At 48.9% G+C, this 20,952-nt stretch overlaps 1 protein-coding gene across 1 annotated transcript in view; it reads right to left on the bottom strand.

The window, feature by feature from the left end:
• The window catches only part of pole2 (polymerase (DNA directed), epsilon 2), a 90,468-nt gene that overhangs the window by 6,571 nt on the left and 62,945 nt on the right, over positions 1-20,952 (bottom strand). The window contains 2 exon segments of the mRNA XM_072490925.1: positions 5,584-5,637; positions 5,639-5,761. Coding sequence (XP_072347026.1) covers positions 5,584-5,637; positions 5,639-5,761 — 177 coding nt within the window.

Genomic DNA, 20,952 nt, shown 5'->3' with positions numbered 1-20,952 from the left:
GCTGGCTCTGATGTTCAGAAGGGAGGGTCAAAGCGCAGAAGAGTAATAGTTATAGGGGACTCTATAGTCAGGGGAACAGATAGGCGCTTCTGTGGACGTGAAAGAGACTCCAGGATGGTATGTTGCCTCCCTGGTGCCAGGGTCCAGGATGTCTCCGAACGGGTAGAGGGAATCCTGAAGGGGGAGGGCAAACAGGTAGAGGTCGTTGTACATATTGGTACTAACGACATAGGCAGGAAGGGGCATGAGGTCCTGCAGCAGGAGTTCAGGGAGCTCGGCAGAAAGTTAAAAAAGTAAAGACAGGACCTCGAGGGTTGTAATCTCGGATTACTCCCTGTGCCACGTGCCAGTGAGGCTAGAAATAGGAAGATAGAGCAGACAAAACGTGGCTAAACAGCTGGTGTAGGAGGGAGGGTTTCTGTTATCTGGACCACTGGGAGCTCTTCCGGGGCAGTGTGACCTGTATAAGATGGACGGGTTGCATCTAAAACCGGAGAGGCATAAATATCCTGGCCCGCGAGATTTGCTAGTGTCACACGGGAGGGTTTAAACTAGTATGGCAGGGGGGTGGGCACGGGAGCAATAGGTCAGAAGGTGAGAGCGTTGAGGGAGAACTAGGGAATAGGGACAGTGTGGCTCTGAGGCAGAGCAGACGGGGAGAAGTTGCTGAACACAGCGGGTCTGGTGGCCTGAAGTGCATATGTTTTAATGCAAGGAGCATTACGGGTAAGGCAGATGAACTTAGAGCTTGGATTACTACTTGGAACTATGATGTGTTGCCAATTACAGAGACCTGGTTGCGGAAGGGCAGGATTGGCAGCTAAACGTTCCAGGATTTAGATGTTTCAGGCGGGATAGAGGGGGATGTAAAAGGGGAGGCGGAGTTGCGCTACTTGTTCAGGAGAGTATCACAGCTATACAGCGAGAGGACACCTCAGAGGGCAGTGAGGCTATATGGGTAGAGATCAGGAATAAGAAGGGTGCAGTCACAATGTTGGGGGAATACTACAGGCCTCCCAACAGCCAGCGGGTGATAGAGGAGCAGATAGGTAGACAGATTTTGGAAAAGAGTAAAAACAACAGGGTTGTGGTGATGGGAGACTTCAACTTCCCCAATATTGACTGGGACTCACTTAGTGCCAGGGGCTTAGACGGGGCAGAGTTTGTAAGGAGCATCCAGGAGGGCTTCTTAAAACAATATGTAAACAGTCCCAACTAGGGAAGAGGCGGTACTGGACCTGGTATTGGGGAATGAGCCCAGCCAGGTGGTAGATGTTTCAGTAGGGGAGCATTCGGTAACAGTGACCACAATTCAGTAAGTTTTAAAGTTACTGGTGGACAAGGATAAGAGTGGTCCGAGGATGAATGTGCCTAAATTGGGGGAAGGCTAAATATAACAATTTAGGCGGGAACTGAAGAACATAGATTGGGGGCGGATGTTGAGGGCAAATCAACATCTGACATGTGGGGAGGCTTTCAAGTGTCAGTTGATAGGAATACAGGACAGGCATGTTCCTGTGAGGAAGAAAGATAAATACGGAATTTTCGGGAACCTTGGATGACGAATGATATTGTAGGCCTCGTCAAAAAGAAAAAGGAGGCATTTGTCAGGGCTAAAAGGCTGGGAACAGACAAAGCCTGTGTGGCATATAAGGAAAGTAGGAAGGAACTTAAGCAGGGAGTCAGGAGGGGCTAGAAGGGGTCATGAAAAGTCATTGGCAAATAGGGTTAAGGAAAATCCCAAGGCTTTTTACACTTACAAAAAAGCAAGAGGGTAGCCAGGGAAAAGGGTTGGCCCACTGAAGGATAGGCAAGGGAATCTATGTGTGGAGCCAGAGGAAATGGGCGAGGTACTAAATGAATACTTTGTATCAGTATTCACCAAAGAGAAGGAATTGGTAGATGTTGAGGTCTGGAGAAGGGGGTGTAGATAGCCTGGGTCACATTGTGATCCAAAAAAGACGAGGTGTTGGGTGTCTTAAAAAATATTAAGGTAGATAAGTCCCCAGGGGCCGGATGGATCTACCCCAGAATACTGAAGGAGGCTGGAGAGGAAATTGCTGAGGCCTTGACAGAAATCTTTGGATCCTCGCTGTCTTCAGGGGATGTCCCGGAGGACTGGAGAATAGCCAATGTTGTTCCTCTGTTTAAGAAGGGTGGCAGGGATAATCCCGGGAACTACAGGCCGGTGAGCCTTACTTCAGTGGTAGGGAAATTACTGGAGAGAATTCTTCGAGACAGGATCTACTCCCATTTGGAAGCAAATGACGTATTAGTGAGAGCAGCACGGTTTTGTGAAGGGGAGGTCGTGTCTCACTAACTTGATAGAGTTTTTCGAGGAGGTCACTAAGATGATTATGCAGGTAGGGCAGTAGATGTTGTCTATATGGACTTCAGTAAGGCCTTTGACAAGGTCCCTCATGGTAGACTAGTACAAAAGGTGAAGTCACACGGGATCAGGGGTGAACTGGCAAGGTGGATACAGAACTGGCTAGGCCATAGAAGGCAGAGGGTAGCAATGGAGGGATGCTTTTCTAATTGGAGGGCTGTGACCAGTGGTGTTCCACAGGGATCAGTGCTGGGACCTTTGCTCTTTGTAGTATATATAAATGATTTGGAGGAAAATGTAACTGGTCTGATTAGTAAGTTTGCAGACGACACAAAGGTTGGTGGAATTGCGGATAGCGATGAGGACTGTCTGAGGATACAGCAGGATTTAGATTGTCTGGAGACTTGGCGGAGAGATGGCAGATGGAGTTTAACCTGACAAATGTGAGGTAATGCATTTTGGAAGGGCTAATGCAGGTAGGGAATATACAGTGAATGGTAGAACCTCAAGAGTATTGAAAGTCAAAGAGATCTAGGAGTACAGGTCCACAGATCACTGAAAGGGGCTACACAGGTGGAGAAGGTAGTCAAGAAGGCATACGGCATGCTTGCCTTCATTGGCCGGGGCATTGAGTATAAGAATTGGCAAGTCATGTTGCAGCTGTATAGAACCTTAGTTAGGCCACACTTGGAGTATAGTGTTCAATTCTGGTCGCCACACTACCAGAAGGATGTGGAGGCTTTAGAGAGGGTGCAGAAGAGATTTACAGAATGTTGCCTGGTATGGAGGGCATAAGCTATGAGGAGCGATTGAATAAACTCGGTTTGTTCTCACTGGAACGAAGGAGGTTGAGGGGCGACCTGATAGAGGTATACAAAATTATGAGGGGCATAGACAGAGTGGATAGTCAGAGGCTTTTCCCCAGGGTAGAGGGGTCAATTACTAGGGGGCATAGTTTAAGGTGAGAGGGGCAAAGTTTAGAGTAGATGTACGAGGCAAGTTTTTTACGCAGAGGGTAGGTGGGTGCCTGGAACTCACTACCGGAGGAGGTAGTGGAGGCAGGGACGATAGGGACATTTAAGGGGCATCTTGACAAATATATGAATAGGATGGGAATAGAAGGATACGGACCCAGGAAGTGTAGAAGATTGTAGTTTAGTCGGGCAGTATGGTCGGCACGGGCTTGGAGGGCCGAAGGGCCTGTTCCTGTGCTGTACATTTCTTTGTTCTTTGTTCTTTGTACACTGAGGAAGTTCGGCCGGTTTTCAGGGTACAAATTAATATGGCCAAGAGTGAGATGTTTGTGGTGCAGGCAAGGGGCCAGGAGAATAGACTGAAGGAGCTGCATTTAGGCTGGTGGAGGAAAGTTTCCAGTACTTGGGGATACAGGTGGCACGAGACTGGGGCAGGTTGCACAAGTTAAATTTTGACTAGGGTGGTGGAACAATGAGGGAGTTTCGGAGATGGGATGCACTCCCGCTGTCACTGGCGGGAGGGTGCAGTCTGTAAAGATGACAATCCTCCCTAGATTTCTGTTAATCTTCCAGTGCGTCCCGATCTTTACCCCACGGTCCTTCTTCAAAAGGACCGGCTAAATCATCATGAGCTTTGTCTGCCGGGAGGAAAACACCCTGCGGGTGAAGAAGGCGATGCTTGAAAGGAGCTGTAGCGAGGGGGGACTGGCATTGCCGGGTCTGATCAACTACTACTGGGCGGCTAACATAGCCATGATAAGGAAGTGGATGGTGGGTACGGGGTCTATCTGGGAGCGAGTGGAGGCGGCTTCGTGCAGGGGGCACCAGTTTGGCAGCCCTGGTCACGGCTCCCCTACCGCTGTCGCCGGCCAGGTACTCCACCAGCCCGGTAGTGGGGGCGGCCCTGCGGATATGGGGCCAGTGGAGGAGGCATGTGTGGGGGGGGGGGCGTCTGTCTGGGCTCCAACATGTGATAACCATCGATTCGCCCCCGGGAACATGGATGGAGGGTTTCGAACATGGGGGGCGGACGGGTGTGGGGAAGGTGGGCGATATGTTCCTGGAGGGGAGCTTTGCGAGTTTGAGGGGCTTGGAGGAGAAATGTGGGCTGGTAAGGGGAAATGACTTTAGGTACTTACAGATGCGGGACTTTGTACGCAGACAGGTCCCATCCTTCCCACGCCTCCCACCAATAGGGATCCAGGACAGAATAGTCTCTAGAGGAGGAGGAGGAAAGGGTAGAGTCTTGGATATCTACAAGGTGCTCATGAAGGGGAAGTGTCCCAGGCGAGGAACTGTAACTCAAATGGGAGGAGGAGCTTGGCGGGGAGATGGAGGACAGGCTGTGGGCAGAAGCCCTAAGTAGGGTAAACTCAACCGCAACATGTGCCAGGGCTCGGCCTGATTCAATTTAAGGTCGTTCACCGGGCCCACATGACGGTAGCTGGGATGAGTAAATTCTTTGGGGTAGAGGACAAGTGCGCTAGATGCGCGGGAGGAGCAGCGAACCATGTTCACATGTTTTGGGCATGTCCTAAGCTTAGGGGTACTGGGAGGGATTTGCGGGGGTCATGTCCCGGGTGCGAAAACAAGGGCGGTGATGAGTCCAGGGTTGGCAATTTCCGGGGTTTCGGAAGACCCGGGAGTCCAGGGAGAAAGAGGCAGATGTTCTGGCCTTTGCTTCCCTAATAGCCGGCGGCGAATACTGCAGGCATGGAGGGACTCAAACCCCCGAAGACCAAACTATGGCTTTCGGACATGTCAGGTTTTCTGTGTATGGATAAAATTAAGTTCGCCTGAGAGGGATCTGTACTGGGGTTCGCCCGAAGGTGGCAACCATTCATCGACTTCTTCGCGGAGAGTGAACGTCAGCAGGGGGGGGGGGATTAGAGTAGAGTAGGAGGGATAAATAGGCGGGTACGTCTAGGGGAGAGGAGCGGGCATGTGCAGTATGGTTTGATTGAAGTATTGGTTTTATATTGATGTTTGCACATTTCTGTTATCTGTAACTGTTTACTTTGCCAAAAAATACCTCAATAATATTGTTTGTTTAAAAAAAAAGAAATGACAATCGATCAAAGGTGAAAACATTGCAAGAACCTGCAACCGATTTGGTCAAGAAGTACAATGCTGAACAGTACTGTAACACTGAATTCAGAAAATTCACTATGGTTATTAGAAATAAAATGTTAATATTTTTAAAGAGGAATACTGATATGTTCTTTTTGTAACATTAATTCAGTTTACATTGTGATAAGAATTTTATGCAGTGATTCTTACTGGATTGATACAGACACAATCTGTATGCATGATGTTGAATGGATCATATTTGTCCGGCGAACACAATCAGGTCTGGTACTGGGTACACAGAAAGAGCATAATCATAGGCCCAGTAGACCGGACTGACAAACAGTGGCAACGGTGTTAGATGTCCTTGTGCTATGATGGTCTTCACAAACTGCCCAGAAAAAAAAAAATCAGTGAAGTTTAATATTTTAGTCACACAAAACCCTCAAAAGACTTAAAGAACAAAAATCAAGATGGCTCATCGGAAAAACAGTTACACTTTAACTCACCAGTTACCCAAATACGCAAGAGATTCTTGCTGAGTCAGCAAGTGAGGAGTAGATTTCCCCACTCAGGAGGCAAAGAATCTCAAATGCAGCTTTGAAAAAAGTATTAGTTAAAGGGTTAGCAAGTAGATAAAATGCATGAGCAGGGCCGTAATCAAGTTTAATTTCATGCATGGGGAATTGCTGGATAATAGGTCTGATTAATTCTCCAAAGAGACACATTACCGTAATATTGCTAAGCTTATTTTCTTATTATTGTAATCGTATCAAAGATTTTGTTTAAAAAATAGGTTAAAATAGCTAATCAATGTTTGGAACATCTGAACAGATAGTCTTGTATAAGGGAGCAGATTGCAGAAATAAATATAATAGTATGGAAATGTTGCTGCGAAGTGAGGAGGTGTATAGGCAGAATGGTTCCCCAAGTCGAATAGCCTTCAAAAAAGGGGAGAAATATTCTCTGCGAAAGGCAATTGATCCTTACCAGTACTAATTATAATGATGTGGAGATGCCGGCGTTGGACTGGGGTGAGCACAGTACGAAGTCTTACAACACCAGGTTAAAGTCCAACAGGTTTGTTTCGATGTCACGAGCTTTCGGAGCGCTGCTCCTTCCTCAGGTGAATGAAGAGGTATGTTCCAGAAACATATATATAGACAAATTCAAAGATGCCAAACAATGCTTGGAATGCGACCATTAGCAGGTGATTAAATCTTTACAGATCCAGAGATGGGGTAACCCCAGGTTAAAGAGGTGTGAATTGTATCAAGCCAGGACAGTTGGTAGGATTTCGCAGGCCAGATGGTGGGGGATGAATGTAATGCGACATGAATCCCAGGTCCCGGTTGAGACCGCACTCATGTGTGCGGAACTTGGCTATAAGTTTCTGCTGGCCTGAAGGCCGCCTTGGAGAACCTTACCCGGAGATCAGAGGCTGAATGCCCTTGACTACTCAAGTGTTCCCCGACTGGAAGGGAACATTCCTGCCTGGTGATTGTTGCGCGATGTCCGTTCATTCGTTGTCGCAGCGTCTGCATGGTCTCGCCAATGTACCATGCTTCGGGACATCCTTTCCTGCAGCGTATGAGGTAGACAACGTTGGCCGAGTCGCATGAGTATGTACCGCGTACCTGGTGGGTGGTGTTCTCACGTGTAATAGTGGTATCCATGTCGATGATCTGGCACGTCTTGCAGAGATTGCCATGGCAGGGTTGTGTGGTGTCGTGGTCACTGTTCTGAAGACTGGGTAGTTTGCTGCAAACAATGGTTTGTTTGAGGTTGCGTGGTTGTTTGAAGGCAAGTAGTGGGGTGTGGGGATGACCTTGGCAAGATGTTCATCGTCATCAATGACATGTTGAAGGCTGTGAAGAAGATGACGTAGTTTCTCCGCTCCGGGGAAGTACTGGACGACGAAGGGTATTCTGTCGGTTGTGTCCCATGTTTGTCTTCCGAGGAGGTAGGTGCGGTTTTTCGCTGTGGCGCGTTGGAACTGTCGATCGATGAGTCGAGTGCCATATCCCATTCGTACGAGGGCATCTTTCAACGTCTGTAGATGTCTGTTACGCTCCTCCTCGTCTGAGCAGATCCTGTGTATACGGAGCGCTTGTCCATAGGGGATGGCTTCTTTAATGTGTTTAGGATGGAAGCTGGAGAAGTGGAGCATCGTGAGGTTATCCGTGGGTTTGCGGTAAAGCGAAGTGCTGAGGTGACCGTCCTTGATGGAGACGAGTGTGTCCAAGAATGCAACTGATTTTGGAGAGTAGTCCATGGTGAGTCTGATGGTTGGATGGAACTTATTAATGTCATTAACAAAGGAGGTGCCACCTGTTTAGGCAAGGGTAGTAAAATGTATGGGAAAGCTGGGAAACATGACAATTACAGCAGAGTTGTCACATAGTGGCAATAAGAAAAGGTATAAAGGGAGAGGGTATATACCTAGACAAGAAACAAAGACAAATCCTCTACAGAAGAAACAAATTACAGTTGGTTCTGGAACACAGATATTTACTGTATTCATTTGATATGATTGTTACACAATAGAAATGTAATTTTCTTCACTGCTCTGGTCATTTTGTTTGTACACTATGCTGTAAAGTCTATCTATATCTGTCATAAATAAGAATTAAATTAACATCTAAAAATTTGATTGTTGTGTCTAATTGAAAGGCACTGAACATATAGCACATGTTTTAACTAACAGGATAGAACATAAATAAAGTGGTTATAATAAATCTGTATACAGCAGTGCAAAATCCATGAATTGGTCTGCATTTTGGGAGGCCTCAAAGACTCACATTGATGTAGCATCTTTCACAACCTCAAGACTTCCCATGGTGCTTTACAGCCAAACGTACTTCTGAAATGAAGTCACGAATTTAACACAAGACTTGTAAGAATTATAGACAGGATATTAAAGCCATAAAAGGCATGTGGCACGGACCCAACAGGACGACAACAAGGTTGAGCAACGATACTTGGAAAAAATGCCAAACTTTCAATGGAGCAGAGAACACTCCATGGAGAACTTCTTATGGTTGGAAAGTCAGTGAAAAGAGGTCATCAATTTAACACAGCTATTAAGAGAACGGGGAGAAATGTTAGACAATACAGCTTTATGCAGAATCGTTATAGCAAGGAACACATTGCCACAAAGCAAAGTTGAGGTAGAGGCCACTGATGAATTCGGAGCATCAAAGACACTGACCTATAGGCAGAATCCATAACAGTGGGATTCATCTCCAATAAAAAGCTAACACAGACATGTTGATCCTCAGCAACATAAATTTCCAAGATTTTAATTTAGTGCCAAGTGGTGGATCTCCATTTGGGAAAATGTACAAACTAAAATAACTGGGCTGGTTTAGCACAGTGGGCTAAACCGCTGGCTTGTGATGCAGAACAAGGCAGCAGCGCGGGTTCAATTCCCGTGCCGGCCTCCCCGAACAAGGGCCGGAATGTGGGGACTAGGGGCTTTTCACAGTAACTTCATTGAAGCCTACTTGTGACAATAAGCGATTATTAACTGCAGTAAGGTAGCAATCCTTAATATTTTGATGTCAGGCAAATTTAGCCAGCATTGTATAATGAAAGTATTTTCTTGCTTCCTTTAGGACTAAAATTTCAGATTCTGTAAGTAAATTACCTAAAGTTTAACAAGAGTATTGATTTATTCATAGTTTTAGGCAATTGAAAGCAATTAACTGAGAGGTAAAATTATTATTTTTTTTAAAAACAGTTTTATTGAGGTATTTTAGGCATATAGAAAAAGTGACATTGTACAGTACAGAAAAAAGTCAAGACAAAAATGAAAGGACCTGCCTTAATATCCCCCTACTCTACTCTACTCAACCCTAGCCCCCCCCCCCCTCCCCTTTCCCCCTGCTGACGCTTACTCCTCTGCGAAGAAGTCAATAAATGGCTGCCACCTTCGGGCGAACCCTAATAGCGAACCTCTCAAGGCGCACTTGACTTTTTCTCGGCCAAGAAAGCTCGCCATGTCCGATAGCCATACCTCAGCCCTCGGGGGCTCTGAGTCTATCCATGCCAACAGTATTTGTCGCCGGGCTACCAGGGAAGCAAAGGCCCCCCCGCACCCCCCCCCCCCCCCCCCCCCCCCCCGCCCCAGCCCCTCTTCCCACTTAAGCTTCAGGTCCTCGGTATGCGTATCCTCAGCTCCCATTAGTTCCTTGTAGACGTCGGAGACTCTACCCTCTCCCACCTCTCCCCTAGAAACTACCCTGTCCTGCCTTCCCTTCAGCGGGAGACATGAGAAGGACAGCACCAGTCTGCGTACAAAATCCTGCACCTGTAAGTATCTAAATTTGTTCCCCCTCACCAGCCCAAGCTTCTCCTCCAGCGCCCTCATGCTCGGAAAGCTCCTTTCCAGGAACAGATCCCCCATCCTCACAATCCCCGCCCTCCTCCGTCCATGTTCCCGGGGCAAATTGGTGGTTGCCGCAGATTGGGGGCCACACCGATGCTCTTACCTCCCCTACATGCCTCCTCCACTGGCCCCAGATCCGAAGAGCCGCCACCATTATCGGCCCGGTGGAGTACCGTGCCGGCGGAAGCGGCAGAGGCTCCGTGACCAGGGCTGCTAAGCTAGTGCCCCTGCACGAAGCAGCCTCCATCCGCTCCCAAACCGACCCCGCACCCACCATCCATTTCCTTATCATCGCTAAGTTGGCCGCCCAGTAATAGATGCTGAAGTTCGGCAACGCCAGCCCCACCTCTCCTCTGTTCCTTTCAAGCATCACCCTCTTCACCCGTGGGGACTTTCCCGCCCATACAAATCCCAGAATAATTTTATTCAGCCTCTTAAAGAAGGACCGCGGGATAAAGATGGGGAGACACTGAAAAACAAACAAGAACCGCGGGAAAATCATCATCTTAACAGTCTGCACCCTCCCCGCCAATGCCAGCGGGAGCGCATCCCACCTTTGGACCTCCTCCCTCACTCGTTCCACCAGTCGGGACAGGTTGAGCTTATGCAACTTGCCCCAGTCCTGTGCCACCTGAATCCCCAAATATCGGAAGCTCTCCCTCACTAGCCTGAACGGCAACTCCTTCAGCCTACTCTCCTGCTCCCTCGCTTGAATTACACACAACTCGCTCTTAGCCATGTTCAGTTTGTATCCGGAGAATGCGCCAAATTATCTCAGTGAATGCCATGATACCGTCCATCCCCACCATTGGGTCCGATACATATAACAGCAGCGTATAACGAGACTATGTTCTCCCCCCCCCCCCCCCCCCGCCCTTTCCAGCCCCTAGAAGCTCTCAGTGCAATTGCCAGCGGCTCTATGGCCAGTGCAAACAGCAGTGGGGAGAGAGGGCAGCCCTGTCTTCTCCAACGGTGCAGTCTAAAGTAGTCCGATGTCATCCTGTTCGTCCTTACACTCGCCTGCGGGGCCTGATACAAAAGCCTAACCCAGTCGATAAACCCCGCCCCGAACCTGAACCTTCCTAGTACCTCCCACAGATAATCCCACTCGACCCGGTCAAAAGCCTTTTCAGCATCCATGGCCACCTCTACCTCTATCTCCCTACTCTCCGGGAGCATCATAATCACGTTGAGCAGCCTTCTTAGGTTGGCCACCAGCTGCCTCCCCTTTACAAACCCGGTTTGGTACTCAACAATTACATCCGGTACACAGACCTCAATTCTAGTCGCCAAAATCTTGGCCAGTAACTTGGCCTCTACGTTGATCAAAGAGATCGGCCTGTATGACCCACAAGCCTCCGGGTCCTTATCCCGTTTCAGAATAAACGAGATAGTGGCCTGCAACATCGTCGGGGTAAACTCCCTCTGTCACTTGCCTCATTATAGACCCTGACCAGCACCGGCCCCACTATACCGGCAAATGTTTTGTAAAACTCCACCGGATACCTGTCCGGCCCCGGGGCTTTACCCGACTGCATGACCTTCAGGCCCCCCAATACCTCTTCGATCCTGACTAGAGCCCCCAGTCCGTCCACCAACCCCCTCCCCACTCTTGGGAAGGTCAGTCCGTCCAGGAATCGCCTCATCCCCCGGTGGTTCCGAAGTGTACAGCTTCCTATAAAAGTTCCTAAAGGTCTTGTTCAACCTTGCCAGGTCACCCACTAGATTACCTTCCCCATCCACTACCCTCCCTATTTCCCTAGCCGCTACACTCTTCCTTAGCTGTTGCGCAAGCATTCTACTGGCCTTCTCCCCACGCTCATAAATCGCGCCTTTTACCTTTCTAAGCTGCTCTACAGCCTTGCCTGCAGCCTCTGTCGTTTCTTGAGTAACTCTGGCCTCAGGGATTCCGCGTAACTCCTGTCAGTCTGTAGAATTTCCTTAATCAGTTGGTCCGGCTCTGCCCTGTCTGTCCTGTCCCTGTACGCCTGGATTGAAATCAGCTCCCCTCTCACCACTGCCTTCAGTGCCTCCCGGAGCACCGCTGCCGAGACTTCTCCAGTATCGTTCACCTGCAGGTAATTCTGCAGGGACTTCCTCAGCCTCTCGCACACCGCCTTGTCCGCGAGTAATCCAACTTCCAGCCTCCATCGTGGGCGCTGAAAGCTGTCCTTACAAAACTGCAGGTCTACCCAGTGCGGAAATTGCCAAATATTCTGGCCCCACCATTCCGGCCAGCAGGTCCCTACTCACAACAAAGTAGTCGATTCGGGAAAACATCTTGTGGACGTGGGAGTAGTGCGAGAACTCCCTCGCAGTCGGCCGGCTAAATCTCCACGGATCTGCTCCCCCCGTTTGCTCCATGAACCCTCTCAGTACCTTTGCCATCGCTGGCAACCTGCCCGTTCTTGAACATGACCGGTCCAGGCTCGGGTCCAGGGCTGTATTAAAGTCCCCGCCCATGATCAGCTTACGCGGGTCCAAGTCGGAAATCTTCCCCAGCATCCTCCTAATAAAATCCACATCGTCCTCCGCCTCAAATTGTACCCTTTTATTAATCTGGATCGCAGCCCCCCTCGTCTTAGTATCAAGCCCCGAATGAAAGACCGGACTGACCCAGCCCTTCCTTAACCTAACCTGGTCTGCCACTTTCAGGTGCGTCTCCTGCAGCATGACTATGTCCGCCTTCAGAACCCGCAGATGCGCAAACACATGCACCCTCTTCACTGGCCCGTTTAACCCTCTAACATTCCAGGTGATCAGCCTGGTTGGGGGACACTTCACCCCCCCCCCCCCCCCCCCCACCCCCCCATGCCAATCAGCCATCCCCTTTCCTTGGCCAGCACCCCACCCATGTGTCACACTTCATCTGGCCTGCCTCCTGACCGGCTCCACCCATGACCTCGTCACTGTTGCCATGCCCAGTTTCCATCCCCGTCAGCAGAACAACCCCCCCCCCGGTCCCTTTAGCAACACCATCCTATCACCTAACCCCTGCTCTAATCTAACTATATGCTCCCCCCCCCCCGCCCCACCTCGGCTACCGTTGACTAGCCCCACTCAGCTAGCCTGGGGGTCCCAGCCTCGGCGCCAGCGCGTCTCCCACCCATTGTTCCTAGTCACCCCGACTCCGACCCATCCATACCACTTCCCCAGATCAGCCCTACTTAAGCAAACACTCTGTACAAGTCATGAACAACCCCCACACTAGCATAATTCAAGTTAAGCAAGAACAAAAAGAGATAAGAAATAACAGGCACTCTCAGTCCTTCCCATAGACACAGAAAAAGATTGCACAATGTTCCCCTGAAGCATCCATCTTAACCCAACCCTTTTAACTGTTTTCTTTATTATTTTCCCCCCAGCCAAACTCCAACTAATCAAAGAGCCCAAAAAGGAAACATGCAGGTAAACCACGCAAAAAAACACATCTCGACCACCTTCCAACACCCTAAAAAGGTCGTAAGAAAAACCCGACAAAAACGGACCCAAACATGCAGGCAATTTTCAAAACGGGAGAGACACCACATATACTTAGAAGTTCTGACATGAGTCCAAACGTCCTCAGCTCAGGGCCAGCCCTTGCTTCTTAACGGAGTCTATCGCCTCTTTGGGTTCTTTGAAATAGTGGTGCTTGACTCTCATATGTAACCCACAGTCACGCCGGAAAAAGCAGCCCGAATTTCACTTTGTTTTTATATAGTATCTCCTTCACCTGCCTGTAGCCTCCCCTCCTCCTGGCCACCTCAGCGCTCAAATCTTGGTAAGCACGCAGGTGGTATTGTTCCAAGTACAGTTTTGTGTACTCTTTGCCCATTGCAGCACCCGTTCCTTGTCCAGGTACCTGTGAAAGCATACCACCATCGCTCGTGGGGGACTCCCTTGTCACAGCTGCCTCACCTGCACTCTGTGTGCCCTGTCCACCACCGGCGGACACGGGAATACCTCGTTCCCCAGCAACTTCTGAAACATACCCTCCACAAACGCGGCAGCGTCCAGCCACTCTGACCCCTCCGGGAGGTCCACGATTCTAACGTTCTGCCAACGAGATCTGTTGTCCAGGTCCTCCAACCTTTCCAGAAGCACTTTTTGCTGGTCCCTCAACCTCCGAATCTCCACATCCACCATTGTTGAAAGTCAGCCTGCTCCTCCACTGACTTCTCCAACTGCTGGAGCTTCTCAGCTTGATCATCCAGCCTTTTTTCCATCCGGTCAATCGACTTCTGTAGCAGCTCCAAGTTGTCACGCTTCAGAGGCAAAAAGCCCTCCTGCATAGTCTGCAGCAGCTGTTCTATTGTGGGCTGGGCTGTCGAAGCCTTGCTCTGCACACCAGCCACGCTGGGCCCTCTCACAGCCTCCACTGTGCCCTTACCCGACCACGTCTTCTGCTGTTTACGGTCCCTCCGGCTTCTTAGGTCCATACAATTCTGTATGTGTCCTGTGCCTGAGTACTATTGCTTTCCAGTTCCATGCTCAAAAGCGCAAAAAGCCACCAAATGTGCGACCTACTCCCTCATAGCCGCCACCGGAGGTCCCAGGTAAAATTATTAAAAGTGTTTTGACTGTGAGAATCCAGACATTGTTTCACAGAATGAATTAGCCATTATATTCCAGTGTCCTGACTGCCATTGTTTCATATAATGAATCAGCCACTGTATTCCACTGTAAACAGCACTAAAAATGTATCAGCTAATCAGCTACAGCAAGGTCTCTGGGCCGAGCTGTGGAATGAGAAACCTATCCAGTAATTTTCCTAAGACTGCGCATGCAGACCCTGAGCTAGCTTTGATAGGCACCAGTCAATCTTAAGTAATGTCCAATATTTGATTAATAAATCATCCTCTAAGTAACAGACATCCAGTTGAACAAACCAGGTCTCAGCTGAGAATTAGAAACCAATGAGAGTAAATGAGGGGTTAAACCATAGATAAGAATTCCCTTAAAAGTAGGGCCTCCTGGTCGAGGTCTTGTTCCTGAATTCCTAAATTCTTGAGTCATCTGTTTGTTTGTGTTTAAAGTGATTTCTTTATGCTTTTATGTTTTATACCATGAGTTTGATCCTTTTATGTATCATTTGAACTTTCATTTCTAAAGTTTTGATTCAGTTTTTAACCAAGTGTATTCAAGTGAGTAATTAGCAATAACATTGTGTTTTGATACATCCAATCAACTGGACTATCGACTCTTATTAGAAGGTAAAATGAGAGCCCTAACAAACACAAATAGATTTAAGTCTAGATTGCCATAACTGACTATGATGGGGAGTATCTAGTTTGAATTTTGTTACTATAAAATTAAACCCTCAAGGTTCTATATTCACAATAATCAGGAAACTTACATTTTATTTGAATAATGTTTCTTCGATGGTGCAAAATCTCTGAGCCATCAAATTTCAGTTTTGCAGTTTGCGTCCCTATCAGTGCTGAATTAGCTGATCTCAGCAAAGATAGCACAAAAAGAAATGCTGTAACTGGCAGCAATATCACTGTTCTGGAGTGAGGGAATGTGTCAATTGATCACTGTAGGGACGTCTACTGGAAATTGCATGCATGGATGTACTATGCTAGGCCACTGATACCTGCACAGCTTGCTAATGCTCACCAACTTCAGCTTACTTTATTCAATAATAATGGAGGACACCTAGTGGGTATAGAACTGTACCAAGAATCGGACATCTCCATGGTGCCCAACCCTCCCGGATTTTCTGGGATTGTCACAGAACTTCCTTCCTGTCTTGCTTCCCAGGCATGGGGTTGCGGGATGGCAGCTGTCCCAGATTTCTCTCCTCTCATGGCTGCCTGATCATGGTACGTGTCCGTGCATGCGCACAGGAGAGGTGATGGCATAGCTGTATTGTCGCTGGACAAGTAATCCAGAGACCCAGGGTGATGCTCTGGGAACCTGGGTTCAATTCCCCCCACTAGTCAAGCAACAGCCTGACGTAGTCATACTCACAGAATCATGTCCTCCATATACAACCATCACCATCCTTGGGTACGTCCTGTCTGACCAGCACAGTGGTACACAGTGGGGAGGGAGTTGCCCTGAGAGTCCTCGACATCAACTTCAGACCCAATGACATCTTGTGACATCAGGTCAAACGTGGGCAAGGAAACCTCCTGCTGATTACCACCTACCATCTACACTCAGCTGATGAATCAGTACTTCTGCATGTTTTTTTTTAATAAATATTTTATTGAAAATTTTTGGCCAACCATCACAGTACATTGTGTATCCTTTACACAGTAATATAACAATATAAATAACAATGGCCAGTTTTATAAACAAGAAATAAATAATATATAAACAAAAACAAAACTAAATGGCAAATGCCTTGTCCCAGATACATATTCTCCAAAAATATGTTTTAACTGTCCAATATACAATTATCTATAACAACAACCTATACATATTATACTTATATATTAACATCCCTGAGAATCCCTCTGGTTCCTCCCCCCGCCCCCCCCCCCCCCCCCCCCCCCACCCTGGGCTGCTGCTGCTGTCTTCTTCTTTTCCATTCCCTCTATCTTTCTGTGAGGTATTCGACGAACGGTTGCCACCGCCTGGTGGACCCTTGAGCCGATCCCCTTAGGACGAACTTAATCCGTTCCAGTTTTATAAACCCTGCCATGTCATTTATCCAGGTCTCCACACCCAGGGGCTTGGCTTCCTTCCACATCAACAGTATCCTGCGCCGGGCTACTAGGGACGCAAAGGCCAAAACATCAGTCTCTCTCGCCTCCTGCACTCCCGGCTCTTCTGCAACCCCAAATATAGCCAACCCCCAGCTTGGTTCGACCTGGACCCCCACTACCTCCGAAAGCACCTTTGTCACCCCCACCCAAAACCCCTGTAGTGCCGGACATGACCAGAACATGTGGGTGTGATTCGCTGGGCTTTTCGAGCATCTCGCACACCTATCCTCTACTCCAAAAAATTTGCTAAGCCGTGTTCCAGTCATGTGCGCCCTGTGTAACACCTTAAATTGTATCAGGCTTAGCCTGGCACACGAGGACGATGAGTTTACCCTACTTAGGGCATCAGCCCACAGCCCCTCCTCAATCTCCTCCCCCAGCTCTTCTTCCCATTTCCCTTTCAGCTCGTCTACCATAATCTCCCCCTCGTCTCTCATCTCCCTATATATGTCTGACACCTTACCGTCCCCCACCCATGTCTTTGAGATCACTCTGTCCTGCACCTCCTGCGTCGGGAGCTGCGGGAATTCCCTCACCTGTTGCCTCGTAAAAGCCCTCAGTTGCATATACCGGAATGCATTCCCTTGGGGCAACCCATATTTTTCGGTCAGCGCTCCCAGACTTGCAAACGTCCCATCTACAAACAGATCTCTCAATTGTGTTACTCCTGCTCTTTGCCATGTTCCAAATCCCCCATCCATTCTCCCCGGAGCAAACCTATGATTATTTCTTATCGGGGACCACACCGAGGCTCCCGTCTTTCCCCTATGCTGTCTCCATTGCCCCCAAATTTTCAGAGTAGCCACCACCACCGGGCTTGTGGTGTATTTCTTCGGTGAGAACGGCAACAGCGCCGTCACCATGGCTTGTAGGCAAGTCCCCCTACAGGACACCTTCTCCAATCTCTTCCACGCCGCTCCCTCCTCTTCTCCCATCCACTTACATACCATTGAGATGTTGGCGGCCCAGTAGTACTCACTCAGGCTCGGTAGCGCCAGCCCCCCCCTATCCCTACTACGCTGCAAAAATCCCTTCCTCACTCTCGGGGTCTTCCCGGCCCACACAAAATTCATGATACTCTTCTCAATCCTTTTGAAAAAAGCCTTCGTGATCACCACCGGGAGGCACTGAAACACAAAGAGGAATCGCGGGAGGACCACCATTTTAACCGCTTGTACCCTCCCTGCCAGTGACAGGGATACCATGTCCCATCTCTTGAAGTCCTCCTCCATCTGTTCCACCAACCGCGTTAAGTTTACCCTATGCAATGTACCCCAATTCTTGGCTATCTGGATCCCCAAGTACCGAAAGTCCCTTGTTACCTTCCTCAGCGGTAAGTCCTCTATTTCTCTGCTCTGCTCCCCTGGATGCACCACAAACAGCTCACTTTTTCCCATGTTCAGCTTATATCCTGAAAATTCTCCAAACTCCCCAAGTATCCGCATTATCTTTGGCATCCCCTCCGCCGGGTCCGCCACATACACCAATAAATGGTCCGCGTAAAGATACCCGGTGTTCCTCTCCTCCCCTGAGTACTCCCCTCCACTTCCTGGAACCCCTCAATGCTATTGCCAGGGGCTCAATCGCCAGTGCAAACAATAATGGGGACAGAGGACATCCCTGCCTCGTCCCTCTATGGAGCCGAAAATACGCAGACCCCCGTCCATTCGTGACCACGCTCGCCATCGGGGCCCTATACAGCAGCTGTACCCATCTAATATACTCATCTCCAAAGCCAAATCTCCTCAACGCCTCCCACAAATAATCCCACTCCACTCTATCAAATGCTTTCTCTGCATCCATCGCCACCACTATCTCCGCTTCCCCCTCTGATGGGGGCATCATCATTACCCCTAGCAGCCTCCGTATATTCGTATTCAGCTGTCTCCCCTTCACAAACCCAGTTTGGTCCTCATGGACTACCCCCGGGACACAATCCTCTATCCTCATTGCCATTACCTTGGCCAGAATCTTAGCGTCTACATTTAGGAGGGAAATAGGTCTATAGGACACGCATTGCAGCGTGTCTTTTTCCTTCTTTAGGAGAAGCGATATCGTTGCCTCCGACATAGTCGGATCTAGGTGTCCATGTACATAGATCCCTGAAAGTTGCCACCCAGGTTGATAGGGTTGTGAAGAAGGCCTATGGAGTGTTGGCCTTTATTGGTAGAGGGATTGAGTTCCGGAGTCGGGAGGTCATGTTGCAGCTGTACAGAACTCTGGTACGGCCGCATTTGGAGTATTGCGTACAGTTCTGGTCACCGCATTATAGGAAGGACGTGGAGGCTTTGGAGCGGGTGCAGAGGAGATTTACCAGGATGTTGCCTGGTATGGAGGGCAAATCTTATGAGGAAAGGCTGATGGACTTGAGGTTGTTTTCGTTGGAGAGAAGGTTAAGAGGAGACTTAATAGAGGCATACAAAATGATCAGGGGGTTGGATAGGGTGGACAGTGAGAGCCTTCTCCCGCGGATGGAAATGGCTGGCACGAGGGGACATAACTTTAAACTGAGGGGTAATCGATATAGGACAGAGGTCAGAGGTAGGTTCTTTACGCAAAGAGTAGTGAGGCCGTGGAATGCCCTACCTGCTACAGTAGTGAACTCGCCAACATTGAGGGCATTTAAAAGTTTATTGGATAAACATACGGATGATAATGGCATAGTGTAGGTTAGATGGCTTTTGTTTCGGTGCAACATCGTGGGCCAAAGGTCCTGTACTGCGCTGTATTGTTCTTTTTTAAAAAATATTTTATTGAAAATTTTTGGTCAACCAACACAGTACATTGTGCATCCTTTACACAATATTATAACAACACAAATAACAATGACCTATTTTATAAACAGAAAATGAATAAATAATAAATAACAAAAATGAAAACTAACCCTAATTGGCAACTGCCTTATCACAAGTAACACTCTCCAAAAATATAATTTAACAGTCCAATATATAATTATCTGTAGCAACGACCTATACATATTATACAGTATATATTAACAACCCTGAGAGTCCTTCTGGTTCCCCGCCCCCGATCCTGGGCTGCTGCTGCTGCCTTCTTTTTTCCATTCCATCTATCTTTCTGCGAGGTATTCGACGAACGGTTGCCACCGCCTGGTGAACCCTTGAGCCGACCCCCTTAGAACGAACTTAATCCGCTCTAGCTTTATAAACCCTGCCATGTCATTTATCCAGGTCTCCACCCCCGGGGGCTTGGCTTCTTTCCACATTAGCAATATCCTGCGCCGGGCTACTAGGGACGCAAAGGCCAAAACATCGGCCTCTCTCGCCTCCTGCACTCCCGGCTCTTGTGCAACCCCAAATATAGCCAACCCCCAGCTTGGCTCGACCCGGACCCCCACTACTATTGAAAGCACCTTTGTCACCCCCCATCCAAAACCCCTGTAGTGCCGGGCATGACCAAAACATATGGGTATGATTCGCTGGGCTTCTCGAGCACCTCGCACACCTATCCTCTACCCCAAAAAATTTACTGAGCCGTGCTCCAGTCATATGCGCCCTGTGTAATACCTTAAACTGAATCAGGCTTAGCCTGGCACACGAGGACGACGAGTTTACCCTGCTTAGGGCATCTGCCCACAGCCCCTCCTCGATCTCCTCCCACAGCTCTTCTTCCCATTTCCCTTTTAGTTCATCTACCATAGTCTCCCCTTCGTCCCTCATTTCCCTATATATATCTGACACCTTACCATCCCCCACCCATGTCTTTGAGATCACTCTGTCCTGCACCTCTTGTGTCGGGAGCTGCGGGAATTCCCTCACCTGTTGCCTCGCAAAAGCCCTCAGTTGCATATAACTGAATGCATTCCCTTGGGGCAACCCATATTTCTCGGTCAGCGCTCCCAGACTCGCAAACTTCCCATCCACAGACAGATCTTTCAGTTGCGTTATTCCTGCTCTTTGCCACATTCCATATCCCCCATCCATTCCCCCCGGGGCAAACCTATGGTTGTTTCTTATCGGGGACCCCCCAAGGCTCCAGTCTTTCCCCTATGCCGTCTCCACTGTCCCCAAATCTTCAGTGTAGCCACCACCACCGGGCTTGTGGTGTAGTTCCTCGGTGAGAACGGCAATGGGGCTGTCACCATAGCCTGTAGGCTAGTCCCCCTACAGGACGCCCTCTCTAATCTCTTCCACGCCGCTCCCTCCTCCTCTCCCATCCACTTACTCACCATTGAAATATTAGCGGCCCAATAATACTCACTTAGGCTCGGTAGTGCCAGCCCCCCCCTAGCCCTGCTCCGCTGCAAGAATCCCTTCCTCACTCTCGGGGTCTTCCCGGCCCACACAAAACCCATGATGCTCTTTTCAATCCTTTTAAAAAAAGCCTTCGTGATCACCACCGGGAGGCACTGAAACACAAAGAGGAATCTCGGGAGGACCACCATCTTAACCACCTGCACCCTCCCTGCCAGTGACAGGGATACCATATCCCATCTCTTGAAATCCTCCTCCATTTGTTCCACCAACCGCGTTA

The sequence above is a fragment of the Scyliorhinus torazame genome, chromosome 2 (genome assembly GCF_047496885.1).
Source record: "Scyliorhinus torazame isolate Kashiwa2021f chromosome 2, sScyTor2.1, whole genome shotgun sequence".
NCBI lineage: Eukaryota > Metazoa > Chordata > Chondrichthyes > Carcharhiniformes > Scyliorhinidae > Scyliorhinus > Scyliorhinus torazame.
Note: the sequence above shows the minus strand (reverse complement) of the source record. Positions and strands in the feature narration are given on the sequence as shown.